The sequence below is a fragment of the Capra hircus genome, chromosome 14 (assembly GCF_001704415.2).
Source record: "Capra hircus breed San Clemente chromosome 14, ASM170441v1, whole genome shotgun sequence".
Lineage (NCBI taxonomy): Eukaryota > Metazoa > Chordata > Mammalia > Artiodactyla > Bovidae > Capra > Capra hircus.
This window is the reverse complement of record NC_030821.1, coordinates 72,076,790-72,090,809: the sequence shown is the minus strand read 5'-3', so window position 1 is coordinate 72,090,809 and position 14,020 is coordinate 72,076,790. Positions and strand designations below refer to the sequence as shown.

Below are 14,020 nucleotides of genomic sequence, written 5' to 3'. Positions count from 1 at the left end.
TCATCACCATTGTCCCATCCCTCCTTTTTACATTGATCATGACATCAGAACCTAGGCATTTTTCCATTACTCCTCTAGACCTTTTAAAAGAATCACTGGTGGGGAAAGCATAGATTTGGTACTTCTGTTGTATATATTAGTTGTTTCTGTACAGTAGACTGACTTTGGTCATTATTCATGAGGTTCATATGTGCACTGTGAAGATCGCAAACACAAATGAAATTATTTTAGATCTGCTTCCAAACCACCATCATAAAGCAAATATCACAATAAAACTGGTCACACCAATGTTTTGGTTTCCCAGTGCATACAGGTTATATTAACAGTATACAGTAATCTATTAAACGTGTGATAACATTATGTCTTAAAAAATGTACATACCTTAATTAAAAAACATATTTTTGCTAAAAAAGATAACCATCACTTGAGCTTTCAGTGAATCATAGTAGTAACAGCACAGATCACTGATCACAGATCACAGCAGACATAATGCAGTAGTCTGAAATATTGTAAGAATCACCACAATGTGACACAAAGACACCAAGTGAGCAAATACAGTTTTAAAAAAATGGCACCCAAAGACTTGCCTGAGGCAGGGTTCCACAAACCTTCAATTTGTAAAAACCACAATATCTGCAAAGTGCAATAAAATGAAGTGCACTAAAATAAGGTATGCCTGTGTTCCACACAACAAGACAGAAATTAAATGCATTTCCTTACCAGGAACATAGATAAACATCCATGGCCTCACCGACACTAGTAGAAGGGGAGAGCCTGGGGCCAGGTACCATGTGGGGAGTGTTGCTCAAAGTCTTTGCGTTTCATTCTCACATCAGTCTTACTGGGTCAGTTTGATGTGCCTGCTTTACAAGTGACAAAATTGTGATTTGAGAGATAAGTTCATTCCCTGAAGGGCATATAGTGAGTGAACAACAGAACTAAAATCAGAACCTGGTCATGTCTGATTCTGAAACCTTCATGCTTTGAATCAGGCTGCATGGCCTCCTCTCTGCGTCCTGAAGATATATACCAGGTGTCTACCGTCTACCTTGTTTCCTGGTCAGTCGATCGTAAAAGGTCATGTGTGTGTGTGTGCGCACGTGTGTATGTCTTCACCCTCTGAAGATGACTCACTTTCTCGGCAGGCATATTTAGAACTTTCCTGTGAAAACTCCAGAAAAAGACCAACTTTTCCTCCAGGTAGTATTAGCAATACCTCTAACATCTTACTCCCTGAAAGTCCTGATGTGATCATTGTTGGCATGGAAAGGGTTAAGCAGGAAAGTCTCTCATATCTATGCAGTAATAAAACAAGAAGTGAACCATTTGATTTAGTTGCACTTAGCCTAGAGAACCCTGAGTCCAGAAATGTGTAGGGAGTGAGGCTAGCCATGGTTGAAAGCAGGATATGAGCATATTTATGTTATTATGTTTTTATCAGTCCCAGCTGGGACTTCTCTTAGATCCTGTTTTCTGTAGGCATTGAAAGGAAAAAACTCTCATCTGATTGCCTTGCTGATCAAAGCCTTGTGGACTTGATGCTGAGGGCCCGTTTTCTCATAGTAAGCCAGTTAGCCCTGTGTGTCTCCTAATCCTGGGGCAAATTTCTGCAGGACCTCAAATTTGCCCCTATGATAATGGGAAGGGCTGGAACAGAAATTCAAGAGAATGGAGTCCTTGCCATGATTCTCCGCATACTATTGCAAGGCCTTGGGCCACCACATCTGCCTTCCAGGCCTCAAGGTTCTCATCTGTGCAAAGGCAGAACTGGACTAGATGGTCCCATGACTTTTCTCTCAGCTCCAAAATTGCCCCTTCAGTTTGTCAGCCTCAGACCCATGTTGGAAGTCTGTAGCTATTCTGGTGAGTTACCTACACTTCAGAATCTTGCCACCCAAAGCCCAGAGAACAAATAATTCACTAGGAATTATTTGTAATGATGGGAAGTAATGGGAATACCCCTTATTTACAGTTTTCCTGGTATAACAGTTTAGCATAACTGTCATCTAATGAACTGTCTTAAAATGTTAACACCAAATCAGAAGCAAGAGTTAAAGCAAAAAAAGAATTATTGAGATGAAATTTCATCTAACTAGGGGATGAAGTCTGCCCTTTCTCTCAGTGTTCTGGATAATTGCATTTTTGATTAAACGGCGGGTGGGGGGAGGGGCCAAACATCGTTATAAACATCATCACACTTTGCTATTTTTCAGGCAAAATAATCATTCAAGCAAAATAATCAACATGACCATTGTATTCTCCCGTCAAGAAATACTGATCACTAGGGTTTGATTTCTTTCCTTCTGTTCCTCTCTAAAGGCGGGCTGCGCACCAAGTGGCAGGCCCCTTCTCTTTGCCTGTGAAAGGCCAGAAGACAAAGAACCAGCTTAATTCAAACCCATTTTACTTTAGCATTTGACTTGGGCAAGTCAGTCCCCCCAGAGATCCATTTGTTTCCTCATTCGTGCAGCCGCTGATTATTCAACTACTGAAAGAACTATGATTTGCCAAGCCTTGTGCTGGGTGCTGAGGCCAGGGAGATGCTGAAAGAGGTGCAAGCTGTCTGGGAGCTCACAGTCCAGTGGTATTACTAGCAGGTCATCAGGCTCAGTGACATTGTTCTCATTCTAGCAGAACTGCATAGTGATCCCAGGTAGTCAGTGAAGACCTTCCCAAGGCAGGAAGGTTAAGCTGAAATCTACAGACAAGCAGGAGTAAAGCGAAGGATGAGGGAACAAGACCCCAGGAGGAGAGAAAAGACAGGGCCATCATCTCAGCCTGGGTTTCGGCTCCTGGGGACCAAATCACATGCTTCTCCTCCCCCTCTGAGAACCCTGACCTGAAGTTTCTACCCCTAAAAATGCCTGAAATACTGGGCAGTGGCCTTGAAGTGGAAGCTGTGTTTTCCAAGTCAGCTGCTTCTTTGACAAGCTGCTGAGTATCTAATTGTCTGTGTTCAGTCTTGGTATAGAGGAAGCCACAGGCAAATTTTTCTCCATAGGTAATTTCTTTTGAACCACTTTTAACGTCAGATTAAGCTTTGATGTTCATTGGATGGGACATCTGCAGGCTTTGGGGATAGACACCATGATGGGTTCTGGACATTTCCCTGAAGTCCATCTGTACTCTTCCAGTAACGTGGCTTGTACTGACAACAAAACTCCCCAGGCTGCTCTTAGTCCCAACTCTGAAGATAGCAGCTGAGTTCAGCCAGGAATTAGAGGGATCTGGTTTTTCACTCTCTTCAAAAAGGCAAATCGATTTGAAGCCATCCAGAGAGCATTGAGTGGATTAAGTGGGCATTTTGATCCATTAACTTTGACGCAACATCCCCACTTTCTCTGAAATTCCAGAGATAGACTGAGGTGGAAAAGATAAAGGGAGAGATGAGTTTGTGGCTCGTATGGAATTGCAGCTCTGGAAAGGAGCTTATAAGTTGGCACAAGACATAGCCTGTGGCTCCCCCATGGCCAATAGCTGGCTGAAACTTTGCTAAACTCATTGGAGTCTTCTTTCACCAAGGATTGACTAGTTGTTTCAGGAACCGTAAACATCTGAGGAACTGGACCCAATGAACGCAGTAGTAGTTTATTTTTAATTTTTATTTTTGATCATGCGGAGAGGCATGTGGAATCTAATTTCCCCAACCAAGGGAAGTCCCAATAGTATTTTGAACATGTGAAGATAGTTGTATGATATTTAAAATGTGTGAAGGTAGGTAGGAAAAGAAAGCAAAAAATCTGTTTGTTTGCTTTTTTACTTATTTCCTCAATTTGAAAAAATAGCAGTGGATTTAAGTTTTATTCATCTTGGTGCCAGTTTTGCTGGGCTGAGATGTGTCACTGTAAAAGTTTTTCATTCAGTTATGTCAAGATTTTCCCACCTTTTCTCCATGAATACCTTTCATTGTTCTGACCCCATGTGATTTATATATATCAAAGTTTTTCTTTCCAAAGAAAATTGCATTCGATGTGAGTGAATTTGCATTCCCTCTTTTTAAAGTGAGTCGGCACATGTGTCATGACCCGCCATTGCTACTGCTCTTCACAAGGAAACGAATGGTCCCATCATAAGATGATTCCGTTCCAGCCCAGAGCACAGACCCTGGATATTTCTGTTGGCCTGGCCAGCTTCATCTTGACTATTGGTGTATGTACTTATTGTCACTTCACATGGAGTTTACAAGGAGTTATAGTCCTAATTCCTTGGATATTGATGGAATTTTTTGAATGACCATCATGTCTCAAGGATCTTCAAACTACTACTGTGAATTCCAGGTTATGAACCACTAGATTCCATTGTGTCTTTCCCACTCCATGACTTCTGTATCACTTTTAGCCCCTTAAAGGATCTTTTCACAGCTTGAGATGATAAGAGCTCCATATGCATCATATACGGTAGCACCCACTCAGGTGTCCATATCTTGAGAGTACTTAGACACAGGACTGTTCTTAAGTGATAAACTCAGAAACAACCATTAGGAATAATGATAGCCAAGAAGAGCTAAATTAATTGGATCGATCTAATAAAGTGTGTGGTAGAAAAGTTAGGATAAGAGGAGGTAGAAGCCAGGGAGCAGCCTCCTCTTTTCCCAGTTTTGTCCTGCTATTGTTACCCCCCAGGGTTCTTGGCCTCCTCTATATAGAGATTGATCAAAGGCCAGACAAGAAATTAAGGCAAGGCTTTACTGGGCCCCTGCTGTAGCAGGAGGGAGCGAGAACAAGTAGCAGGTTCACTTGCTTGCTCATTCCCCAAAGTGGGGGTGAGCTTGTTCCTCACATGGGGTGAGGGTAGGGATGTATCCAGGGGTCTGGCCAGAAGGGTGGCTGGGGTCGTTTGCCCACCCTTTAGGTGGTGTTGTGCAGGGGGCATGCACAGAACTCTGCTTTTGCTACCAACTCCCTGTTTTTGCTCCTGGCTCTTCAGAAGTGGCAGTTGGGCCTTTTTGGTCTTTTTGTATCTTTTGTTCAGAATTTGCCCCATGTGGGCATGCATGCAGTTATTTTTAGTCCCTTACAGTTTCTTCCTATTTTGTGGTTCGTGGAGAGGTGCGTTCAGGTGCAAGCATTGCAGCACTGCGGCCAAGGGTCCCGGGTCCCAGGTCCCAGTCTGTCACCCCATCTCTGCTGAAAAGTTTAGAGGCTGGATTCTTGAAGGTCAGTAATGTGAGCTCCTTTGAAGCTGAATCCAGGAAAGTATCAGTCACTAAACTTAATCAGCCAAATTGTATAATAAGACCCATAGACTTATAGCACCAAATATGAGCAATTTATCAGCAACTCTTGATAGAATGTAATGGTTAGATAGCATCACCAACTCAGTGGACATGAATCTGAACCAATTCTGGGAAATAGTGAAGGACAGGGGAGCCTGGAGTGCTGCAGTCCATGGGGTCTCAAAGAATCAGACACGACTTAGCGACTGAACAACTTGATGTAATACTTCGGTCATATTTCTCAATGAAAAGAGTTGCTTCAGAACCTTTTAAAAAAGATAAAAAGATAGGTAACTCATATTTAAATTTTCTGCAAGTTTCTGTTAAGTAAACAAAGACACAGATATAACACACACACACACTAATTTTTCCCATGGCATTAACATTTCTGAAAAACCTACATCACTGATGTTCACAAGAAATCTGAATAACTTTGGTCCTGATGTTGATTTATTACCTGAAAATTTCTGATTGCCAACCCAATCCACTGCCAGAACAAAGGGTCACTTGGTCAGTGGGTTAGTGGCCACCTCTCCAGCCATAGTCAATTACATTTTGGCCCAGTCATTTCAGTGCTGTGACTACTTTGATTCACACCTATCCTGTGGCTTTATAAACAAGCCATCAGTGTTTCGGTTTCTCTCGCCCCAGCTCATGAGCCATATCCAGAGGGAAATCCTGCCTCCCTCCCTAAGTCCACACCATCCCTCTCACCCACTCCACCCAGTCCTGAGATGAGGTCCAAGCCGGGGGTTTGCACATCTCTTCCACACATTACTGTGGATGTGATATTTTAAAAGCTAATAATTCAATTGGCAGCTTGCCCCCAAATCATCTAACTTCAAAGTGGCCACATCTAAATGGGCGTGCCAAGTTCTCCTTCAGCCAATTCTGCAGCAGTTTAGCAACTATTTTGATTAAAAATGGCTCAAGTGTGTAATGACAAGAGTACAATCCTATTCCCAAAGTGAGATTAGCATCTTTCTGAGAAATTCAGAGGATGAAATCAGACTTAAGGGATCCCAAACTAGTTAGCAGATGGGTCAAACAGAGCCAGACAAGCTCCTGGCTGGACAAAATCAGTGTCAGGCACCACTTGTCCTAGGTTAATCTGGCTCTGAGGTCCTTGGATCAGAGCTCTGGGACAAAATCTTGAATGCTGGAGCTTCCCTCTGCGGGCTCCAGGTAACCTTGTTTCGAGAGCTCTGCCCAATTACCTGGAATTGTGGTCAGCCCAAAAATTCAGCCACAAATGACCATTTGCCCACCCCTCAGCTAAAGGGCTAATCCCATGGACGGAGGAGCCTGGTAGGCTGCAGCCCATGGGGTCGCTAGGAGTCGGACACGACTGAGCGACTTCACTTTCACTTTTCACTTTCACGCATTGGAGAAGGAAATGGCAACCCACTCCAGTGTTCTTGCCTGGAGAATCCCAGGGACGGGGGAGCCTGGTGGGCTGCCATCTCTGGGGTCGCACAGAGTCGGACACGACTGAAGCGACTTAGCAGCAGCAGCAGCAGCTAAGGGGAGGGGCTTCCTAGGTGGCACTAGTGGTAAAGAACCCTCCTGCCAATGCAGGAGATACAAGAGACGCGGTTTGATCCCTGTATTGGGAAGATCCCCTGGAGGAGGGCATGGCAACCCGCTCCAGTACTCTTGCCTGGAGAATCCCATGGACAGAGAAACCTGGCAGGCTACAGTCCACAGGGTCGCACAGAGTAGGACAAGACTGAAGCAACCTAGCACGGACGCAGTCCATAGGCAACCAACCAGCATGTCTGTGTCCAAAGCCAGGAGCCACTAGTAGGATGAACTGAAACAAAGAATGAGGCATTTAATGTCAGACAAAGGACCCTGGGAAAGGAACCTAACACATCTGGGACCTAAACCCCCAAATAAGTAAACTATCTTGATGATCTGCCTTATCGATGTTAGTCAAAAGTTCAAGAGTGCGTTTGTGGGGTTCAAATCACAGCAAATAAGTAAATGTTTATTGTGGATTCTGCCAGAATTTGGGATATCTTCCTGGTTATTGTTTTGTTCTCTTAATCATAAACAGTTTGAAATTTCAGACCACAAAGTGACAAAGGAGCTTATACATTTTTTATTCCTTATCCAATGCAGCATCCAGCCAATATTTGCATACTTCTGATTCTGCTCCAAAGTGGGAAGCAGTGAAGGCTCAAATAGCCCAGGCCCCAGACTGACATTGTTTGCTGACAATTGAGAATAGGGAACCAGGCTACAGAGAGGTGCTGGAATCCTGGAGCAGGCTGGCTAGAAATGTCCGGACTATTATTTCAGCCAACAGAGTGGACATTCTGATGCTTGTTATTTCGTTTCCTGGTGCAGAAGCTATGAGCCTATTATGAAAATTCCTTCAGCTCTTCCTGTAGTTGTATTCTGTAAACCTCCTCCCACAGTAAGATCTCATTAAACATTCTTTTGATTTGTTTGGGAGATAGGTGATGATGGGATAAATATCTTAAAGAGAGAGAAAGTAAGCAATATCCCCAATTTTAGAAAAAGCATCAGGTATATCATTTGAATGTGACATTTCATTTTTTCTCAGTACAGACAGGGAAAATTGTGGCAATCTTGGCTAACACCCCTTACTTATAAAGAATGGTCTAATTCACTAGCACCTCCATTGTTTTCAAAAGGAAAAATTGTTACATGGCAGGTTCTGGAAAGCCCCATGTGGATATTTTCCCTGGGACCCCCAGCTCAGTGTTTTCCCAAATTAATACCACCTAGAATGGCAACCCACTCCAGTATTCTTGCCTGGAGAATCCCATGGATGGAGGAGCCTGGTAGGCCACAGTCCACAGGGTCGCAAAGAGTCGGACACGACTGAGCGACTTCACTCACTTCACTAGAACCTTCTTACCAGAAAAACATGACATGCATACCCAAAGAAATCTCTGCTCCCCATCCCTGGATTTGAGGGGAAAAAACAATAATTGTTCCACTTTCAAATGCAACAAGCATTCTTCCTGGAGCAAATAATTTTGGACTAGATCACCTCAAAGCTTTCCCAAGTGAGCTTTCATAAAAAGAACACAAAAATAAATTTTAAAAAAAAGAAGTCTTCTCTTCTGGGGGCTGGTTGGGTGTGGTTAATAAACAGTAGAAGGAAAAAAATGAGCTTTCCTGGTGGCTCAGTGGAAAAGAATGTACCTGCCAATGCAGGAGATACAGGAGACTTGGTTTTGATCCCTGGGTCAGGAAGATCTCCTGACTAGGAAATGGCAACCTTCTCCAACATTCTTGCCTGGGAACTCCCATGGACAGGGGAACCTGGAAGGCTACAATCCATGTGGTCACAAAGAGTAGGGCACAACTGAGCATAGCACAGAATAAAAAAGAGCTCTAATGTGTACACCTGAGCGCCCTTATTCAGGCTTAGTGTTTGTTCCTGGCGATTTCTTCTCACATTGGCCTGTAGTTGCAGGACACAGAAAATGGGTTAGGGACTAAAATGTACAATTTCTGCCTTTTCCGCAATCCAAACCCTGCAGGCGACAAGTTTGAAGTGTAGCCACAGAGGCCTCCAGATGAGGCTCAGGGAGATGCTGCCATAGGCGTGATGGGAGGAAGCTCTGGAGCAGCTGAGGAAGCTGCTGGGCACACCTGCTTTGGAGTGCAGCCTCCAGGTTGAGGCTGGAAGCAGCCAGAGTCTGGGGAGAGGATAAGCCATCTCCGCATAAGAGACAGAGGTCCCTGTGAGGCTCTGAGCCTGCTGGGCTGGGCATCTTCTCTGGGTCTTTCCCAATCAATAGCGAGCTGGCCTACAGTGCAGGATTTCAGTCACAATTACCTATCACTTAATGTCAAGACTCCATCTCCAGCAGGGCTAAAAGATGACACCCTTTCACTGATAACTTTAACCTTTGCTTTATTCTGGTTCATGGGAAACACTCAAGCTGATGTTTATCCAGGCATTGGTCCCAGAAAGGACTGTAGGTTAGTGCTTTCCCGTCTGTGATCTCATGTTCTGGATTCCAAACACCTGAATAAAAACCCCATGCTGAGAAGCATCATAAAGCTGCCTTTCAAGGTTGTTGCTCTTGGCTGGAATTCTCTTAAGCTGTTGTGGCAATGCCTGTTATCCCAGGCTGATCAAAAACTAGGCATTTAATTGAATAGTAGGAAAACAAACTACTTCTTATTTAATAAATGCAATTTGGTAAACAAAGTCTAAATTTGGAGTCCATTTTGGGGAGGACAGGAAAAGCATCACCAGACTTTTGGTTGCAAGAGATTGAAAACAGTGCCCTAAGAATAGTCTGACACAGCCATTCAACCTTTCATTCACGCATGCCTTCATTCATTCCAAAAGTGCTTATTAAGAATGTGTCAAATATGCCAGATGCTGAAGGTTTAGTTACGGGTAAAACACAGTGCCTGGCCCTCCAGATCAGAGCCTAGCGGAACAGGCAAACCCACAATGAGACGGTAACAATACATCACAGTAACTGCTGTGCTAAGGATACGTGCAGACTCATAATAGGCTTCTTGCAGAAGATGATGTCTGAATTGGGTTTTAAAGAAGGAGCAGGACAGTCTACCTAGCTGCCACACATTCAGGTGCAGAAAATGTAGTAGACTGAGTGACTGTTTACCAGGTCATACTGTGTTAGTTGCCCAAGCTCCAACACAGAGTCTGATGTCGTTTGCATTCAGTCTGATTCTGCGCAATAGTATACCCAAGGTATGGACAAAGTGGAGAGCATTGTTGTGCCCTATGTGGAAACCGTGTCACCTGTGAAGTGATTGGGAAAGCTGACGCCATTAGCCTGTGGAAGAAAAGTGGAGGGGAGTAAATAGATTATATTCAGAGATCAGAAACAGATCCACTAAGTAAGAGTTGCAAACAAAACCAGGGAAGAACTTTAGAGTACTATTTCCAAAGTGGTCCTCCATGAAGCATGTAGAGGAGATCTGAGCAAAAACTGTTTCATGGTTATAAAAGTTTGGAGAATGCAGTTTAAAAGCCTGATTTCTACAGAACTTATCCGTACCTTTATTTCAGTAATGCGTACTGTGAGACTCCAATAGGAGGTTATAAGAATTTTTTCATTCAACACACCAGTACTGAGTGCCTACTTTAGTGCCAGGTTCTGACATACACACTCCAGACAAAGAGATTCACAAAAGAAACAAAATCCTTTCTCCGGAGGAGAGTAATGAGAATGGATGGCGGTAAACAAAAAGTGGATCCACATTTCCTAAACTGATTTGTCCATAAACCATTTTGTAAAGAAGCATTCCTTCATTCCTGTGTTCCTTAGAACAAGATTTTGGGGAAAGAGTTAATTAAGAGAATCTTGTGATGAAAGAGAGGGATGATTTCCTCAAATTCCAGAACGGAGACTGTGCAGGCTGATTTACAGCATCTACACGGGTGCTGCAGAGGGTGTTTGAAGACTTGAATATGTGATCCATAAGAGCTAAAGTGTTTTTGACTCAACAAAACTAGATGTTTCTGGAGTACACTTTCAGTCTGAGATCTCATTGGGAGTAATTTGTTATTTGCTGGCACAAACTGATTAAGAAATACCAAATATATGACTATCCATGAAGCCATAGGACCTATTTTAAAAAAAGAAAAAAGTAGGTTGTTAGTGTGTATACAGATAAACATGATTCTGAAAGAACAGGCTTCTGGTCATGATGAGTTTGAGAGGGTTTATATTCTCCTACCCCATCCAAATGAAGTTTACAAAATCCTGAGACTCTCATCAAGACCCTATGTTCAGAAACTTGAGTTCAGAAGGAACTCTGGTTTTCATCTGGGCTTCAATCATTTTTTTTTCCCACACATCAAAGTATGCAGGATCTTAGCTCCCCAACCAGGGATTGAACCCATGTCCTCTGCAGCTGAAGCGTGGAGCCTTAACCATCTTAAATGCTGCTGAGCTACTAGGAAAGTCCCACAGGGTTTAAACAATTTGCCCAAATTCATAGACCTGGAATGGAGTTTGGAAGATTATGTTCCCAACGGTACTGGGCACACCTCAGTTTGTGTTTTGGGACTGCCGTGAGCAGCAGAGTGTCTTTCCCACTTCCTCTCTGAGATAGAAGACTGAATTCTGACATTTCCAAACAGTAGAGAGAATTTCTGCCCAAGAAGATGATAGGAGATCCACAGAGGGTAGGCTCCAGTCTCCTTCACCTTCTGAGATGCTGTTCTAAAAACATTTAACACCAGAGCTCAAACCCTGTGCCCTATATGAACTCTGCTCTTCGGTTTTCTAAAATACTGGTACCTGCTTCCTTCTCTTGGATCCACCTCTCCTCCTCACCACTCATCCTGCCATACCTCCACCTGACATTTGTTTTTTTTCCTCTGTGCTTGCCTCCTTGGAACTCAGTGCTGAAATTAGCTTCAGTATCCTCAGAGCATATACTATACTTGCTCGTGTTGGCACCTGTGACTCCATCTTTTGTCGTGTGGCTGGAGAAAAGGTTTTCAGTAAATTCTACCAGTGATAAAGCTCTGCTCTAGAATTCTTTAGAGACTATGAATTTAGGTTATGTCGAGTATCTCCATGAAGATTAAACGGAAGAGTCCAACAGTGTCATAGGAGGAATCCTCATGGAATGGGCTAGTGGGCTCCATGAGATCAAAGCCCCCAACTCTGGCTCCAGAGTCAGAGAGTCTGACCTGGCTGCAGAGAAGCTGATGGCTCATGAGTATAATTCTTTGAGTCTCATGAAGCTCCAATACTTTGGTCACCTGATGCAAAGAGCCAACTCATTGGAAAAAACCCTGACGCTGAGAAAGATTGAGGGCAAGAGGAGAAGGAGGTGATAGAGGATGAGATTGGTTGAATGGCATCACCGACTCAATGGACATGAGTTTGAGCCAACTCCAGAACATAGTGAAGGACAGGGGAGCCTGGCGTGCTGTAGTTCAGGGGGTCACAAGGAGTCAGACGACTAAGCGACTGAACAACCACATGTGTATATGAAGGATTCAGGCAGCAGGACCTCCAAGGTGTTCTGTCCGCTCTCACAGGCTGTTATTCCATGACTGCATCATCTTATCTCAGTCTAGCTTATTAACATTGGCCAAGATGAGAGGCTGGCAGAGAAAAGAAGGTGCAGTGAGTGTGTTCGGAGGCAGAGCTTTCTCTTCCCCTCTACAGAGGTACTGCATCCTCCACCTCTTCTCAAGAAATCTTCCGGGGGAGGAGATGAGCCTTGCTGTCCTTATATCCCTCGAGCTCCAACTCTCATGTTTTGGGTCAAAGAAGTTGAAATTGGAGCTGTGAGTGGGTATTGCCTTTGGCTGGATCCCACTGGTTGATCTTGTCACCTGCAGCTAAGATGCCAGGAGACGGAGTCCCCTCTGCCGAATCTGCTGGGTCTTCCTAAGCCAGTGCTATTTCTGCATCTGTGTGGCCACACCCAATGATCAACCATGATGGTTGTGCCTTTCCCCACCTCCTGCTGTTTAATCCTGTGAAACAGTGAGAGGCTGCAACTGCTTGCATTTTGGAAATCAAACACATATATCTATATGAAAATATAGATATATAACAGTCTATGGGGAAAAAACATTTGTCAAGTATAAAAGGTCTAACAATCTCCATCAAGTTTAAGTAGCAGATTCTGGCTCATTTGACTGTCCATGAGAAATGCTAAAACAAACAAAAAAAAAATGCAAGCCATTCATCCCCAAGTCTCTCCACCACCATTCAAGGAAAGACCACGTGAAAATGTGGAATCTACTTGGTTGGAGAGGATCATTTCTGTGGGCTTTTGAGCTCTGTTTTCCCTTCTGTTATTTGTATTGGTTTTCTTTCTCTCAAACCAGGGATGTGCCTGGTTAGAGAAGGCTCTTGGTTAACATTTGCAAACTGACAGCTCTCCCTATACCTGAACCGAAGGAATTCAGTGCACCTACACAGAGGAGAGGGAAATATCCCCCTTGATATACTGTTTTTCCAGGTTGTGTTTCTGGGAACCAAATGCTAACTTATCGACTTCCATAGGTTTCACTGAATACAACTGCATGGAATGCTCTTACTGTTTGCGATGCAACCTAATCTGAACACATTGCCTTTCTTTTTAATCCAAAGGGGACTAGCAGGTTTATTGTGTTTGCATGTGCTTTCCCCCTAGACTCTGGCTGCCCTAACAAGAAATTCAATAAATCTACTTCCAAACCATCTTGCACAAGCTTTGCATGTCCAGTCTGGGCCTGAGGAAATTAACAAGAGAATAGAACATACCATCGACTTGCGGAGTGGTGATAAATTGAGAAGAGAGCATATCAAGCCATTCTCACTGATGTTTAAAGACTCCAGCCTGGAGCACAAGGTAGAGCTGGGTCTCCACAGTGGCTCTTTTTCTGAAATAAATGGTTGTAAATGTTCATGGGACTAGAGAGCGAGCCCAGGGGCTGCGGTTTTGGTTGAGTGTGTTTGTGGTGTGTTTGCTTGGTTTGATACTGTCTTTTCTTTTTCTCTTTGAAAATCATGAGTAGACCGAAGGCCATGAAAGGAGATGCTGGTTAGATAAAGAGAGCGTCGAGTTTGCTCTTTATGGAAAAGATGATGGAAAGAACAAAGGAGTTCCTTCCACTTTGAGATTATTAACCCAAGTGACGTTAACACCCACTTGCCATTGATTTTAGGTGAATCTGCTACCCTTGTAACCTACTATATGAGGGCACCCAATAACCTAATGCAGGTATTAGTGATAAACACTGTCTTTGTTAGATTGTAGACATCTGTTCTCCCATTTTCCCAGTTGTCCGCTGCTCAGAGTTCCCCTGATGTACACATAGTACAT

At 43.6% G+C, this 14,020-nt stretch overlaps 1 protein-coding gene across 2 annotated transcripts in view; it reads left to right on the top strand.

The window, feature by feature from the left end:
• The window catches only part of ADCY8 (adenylate cyclase 8), a 235,353-nt gene that overhangs the window by 134,403 nt on the left and 86,930 nt on the right, over window positions 1-14,020 (top strand). For both annotated transcript variants that reach the window (XM_018058572.1, XM_018058573.1), the window contains exon 8: window positions 13,349-13,546. In XM_018058572.1, coding sequence (XP_017914061.1) covers window positions 13,349-13,546 — 198 coding nt within the window. The remainder of the gene's footprint in view (window positions 1-13,348; window positions 13,547-14,020) is intronic.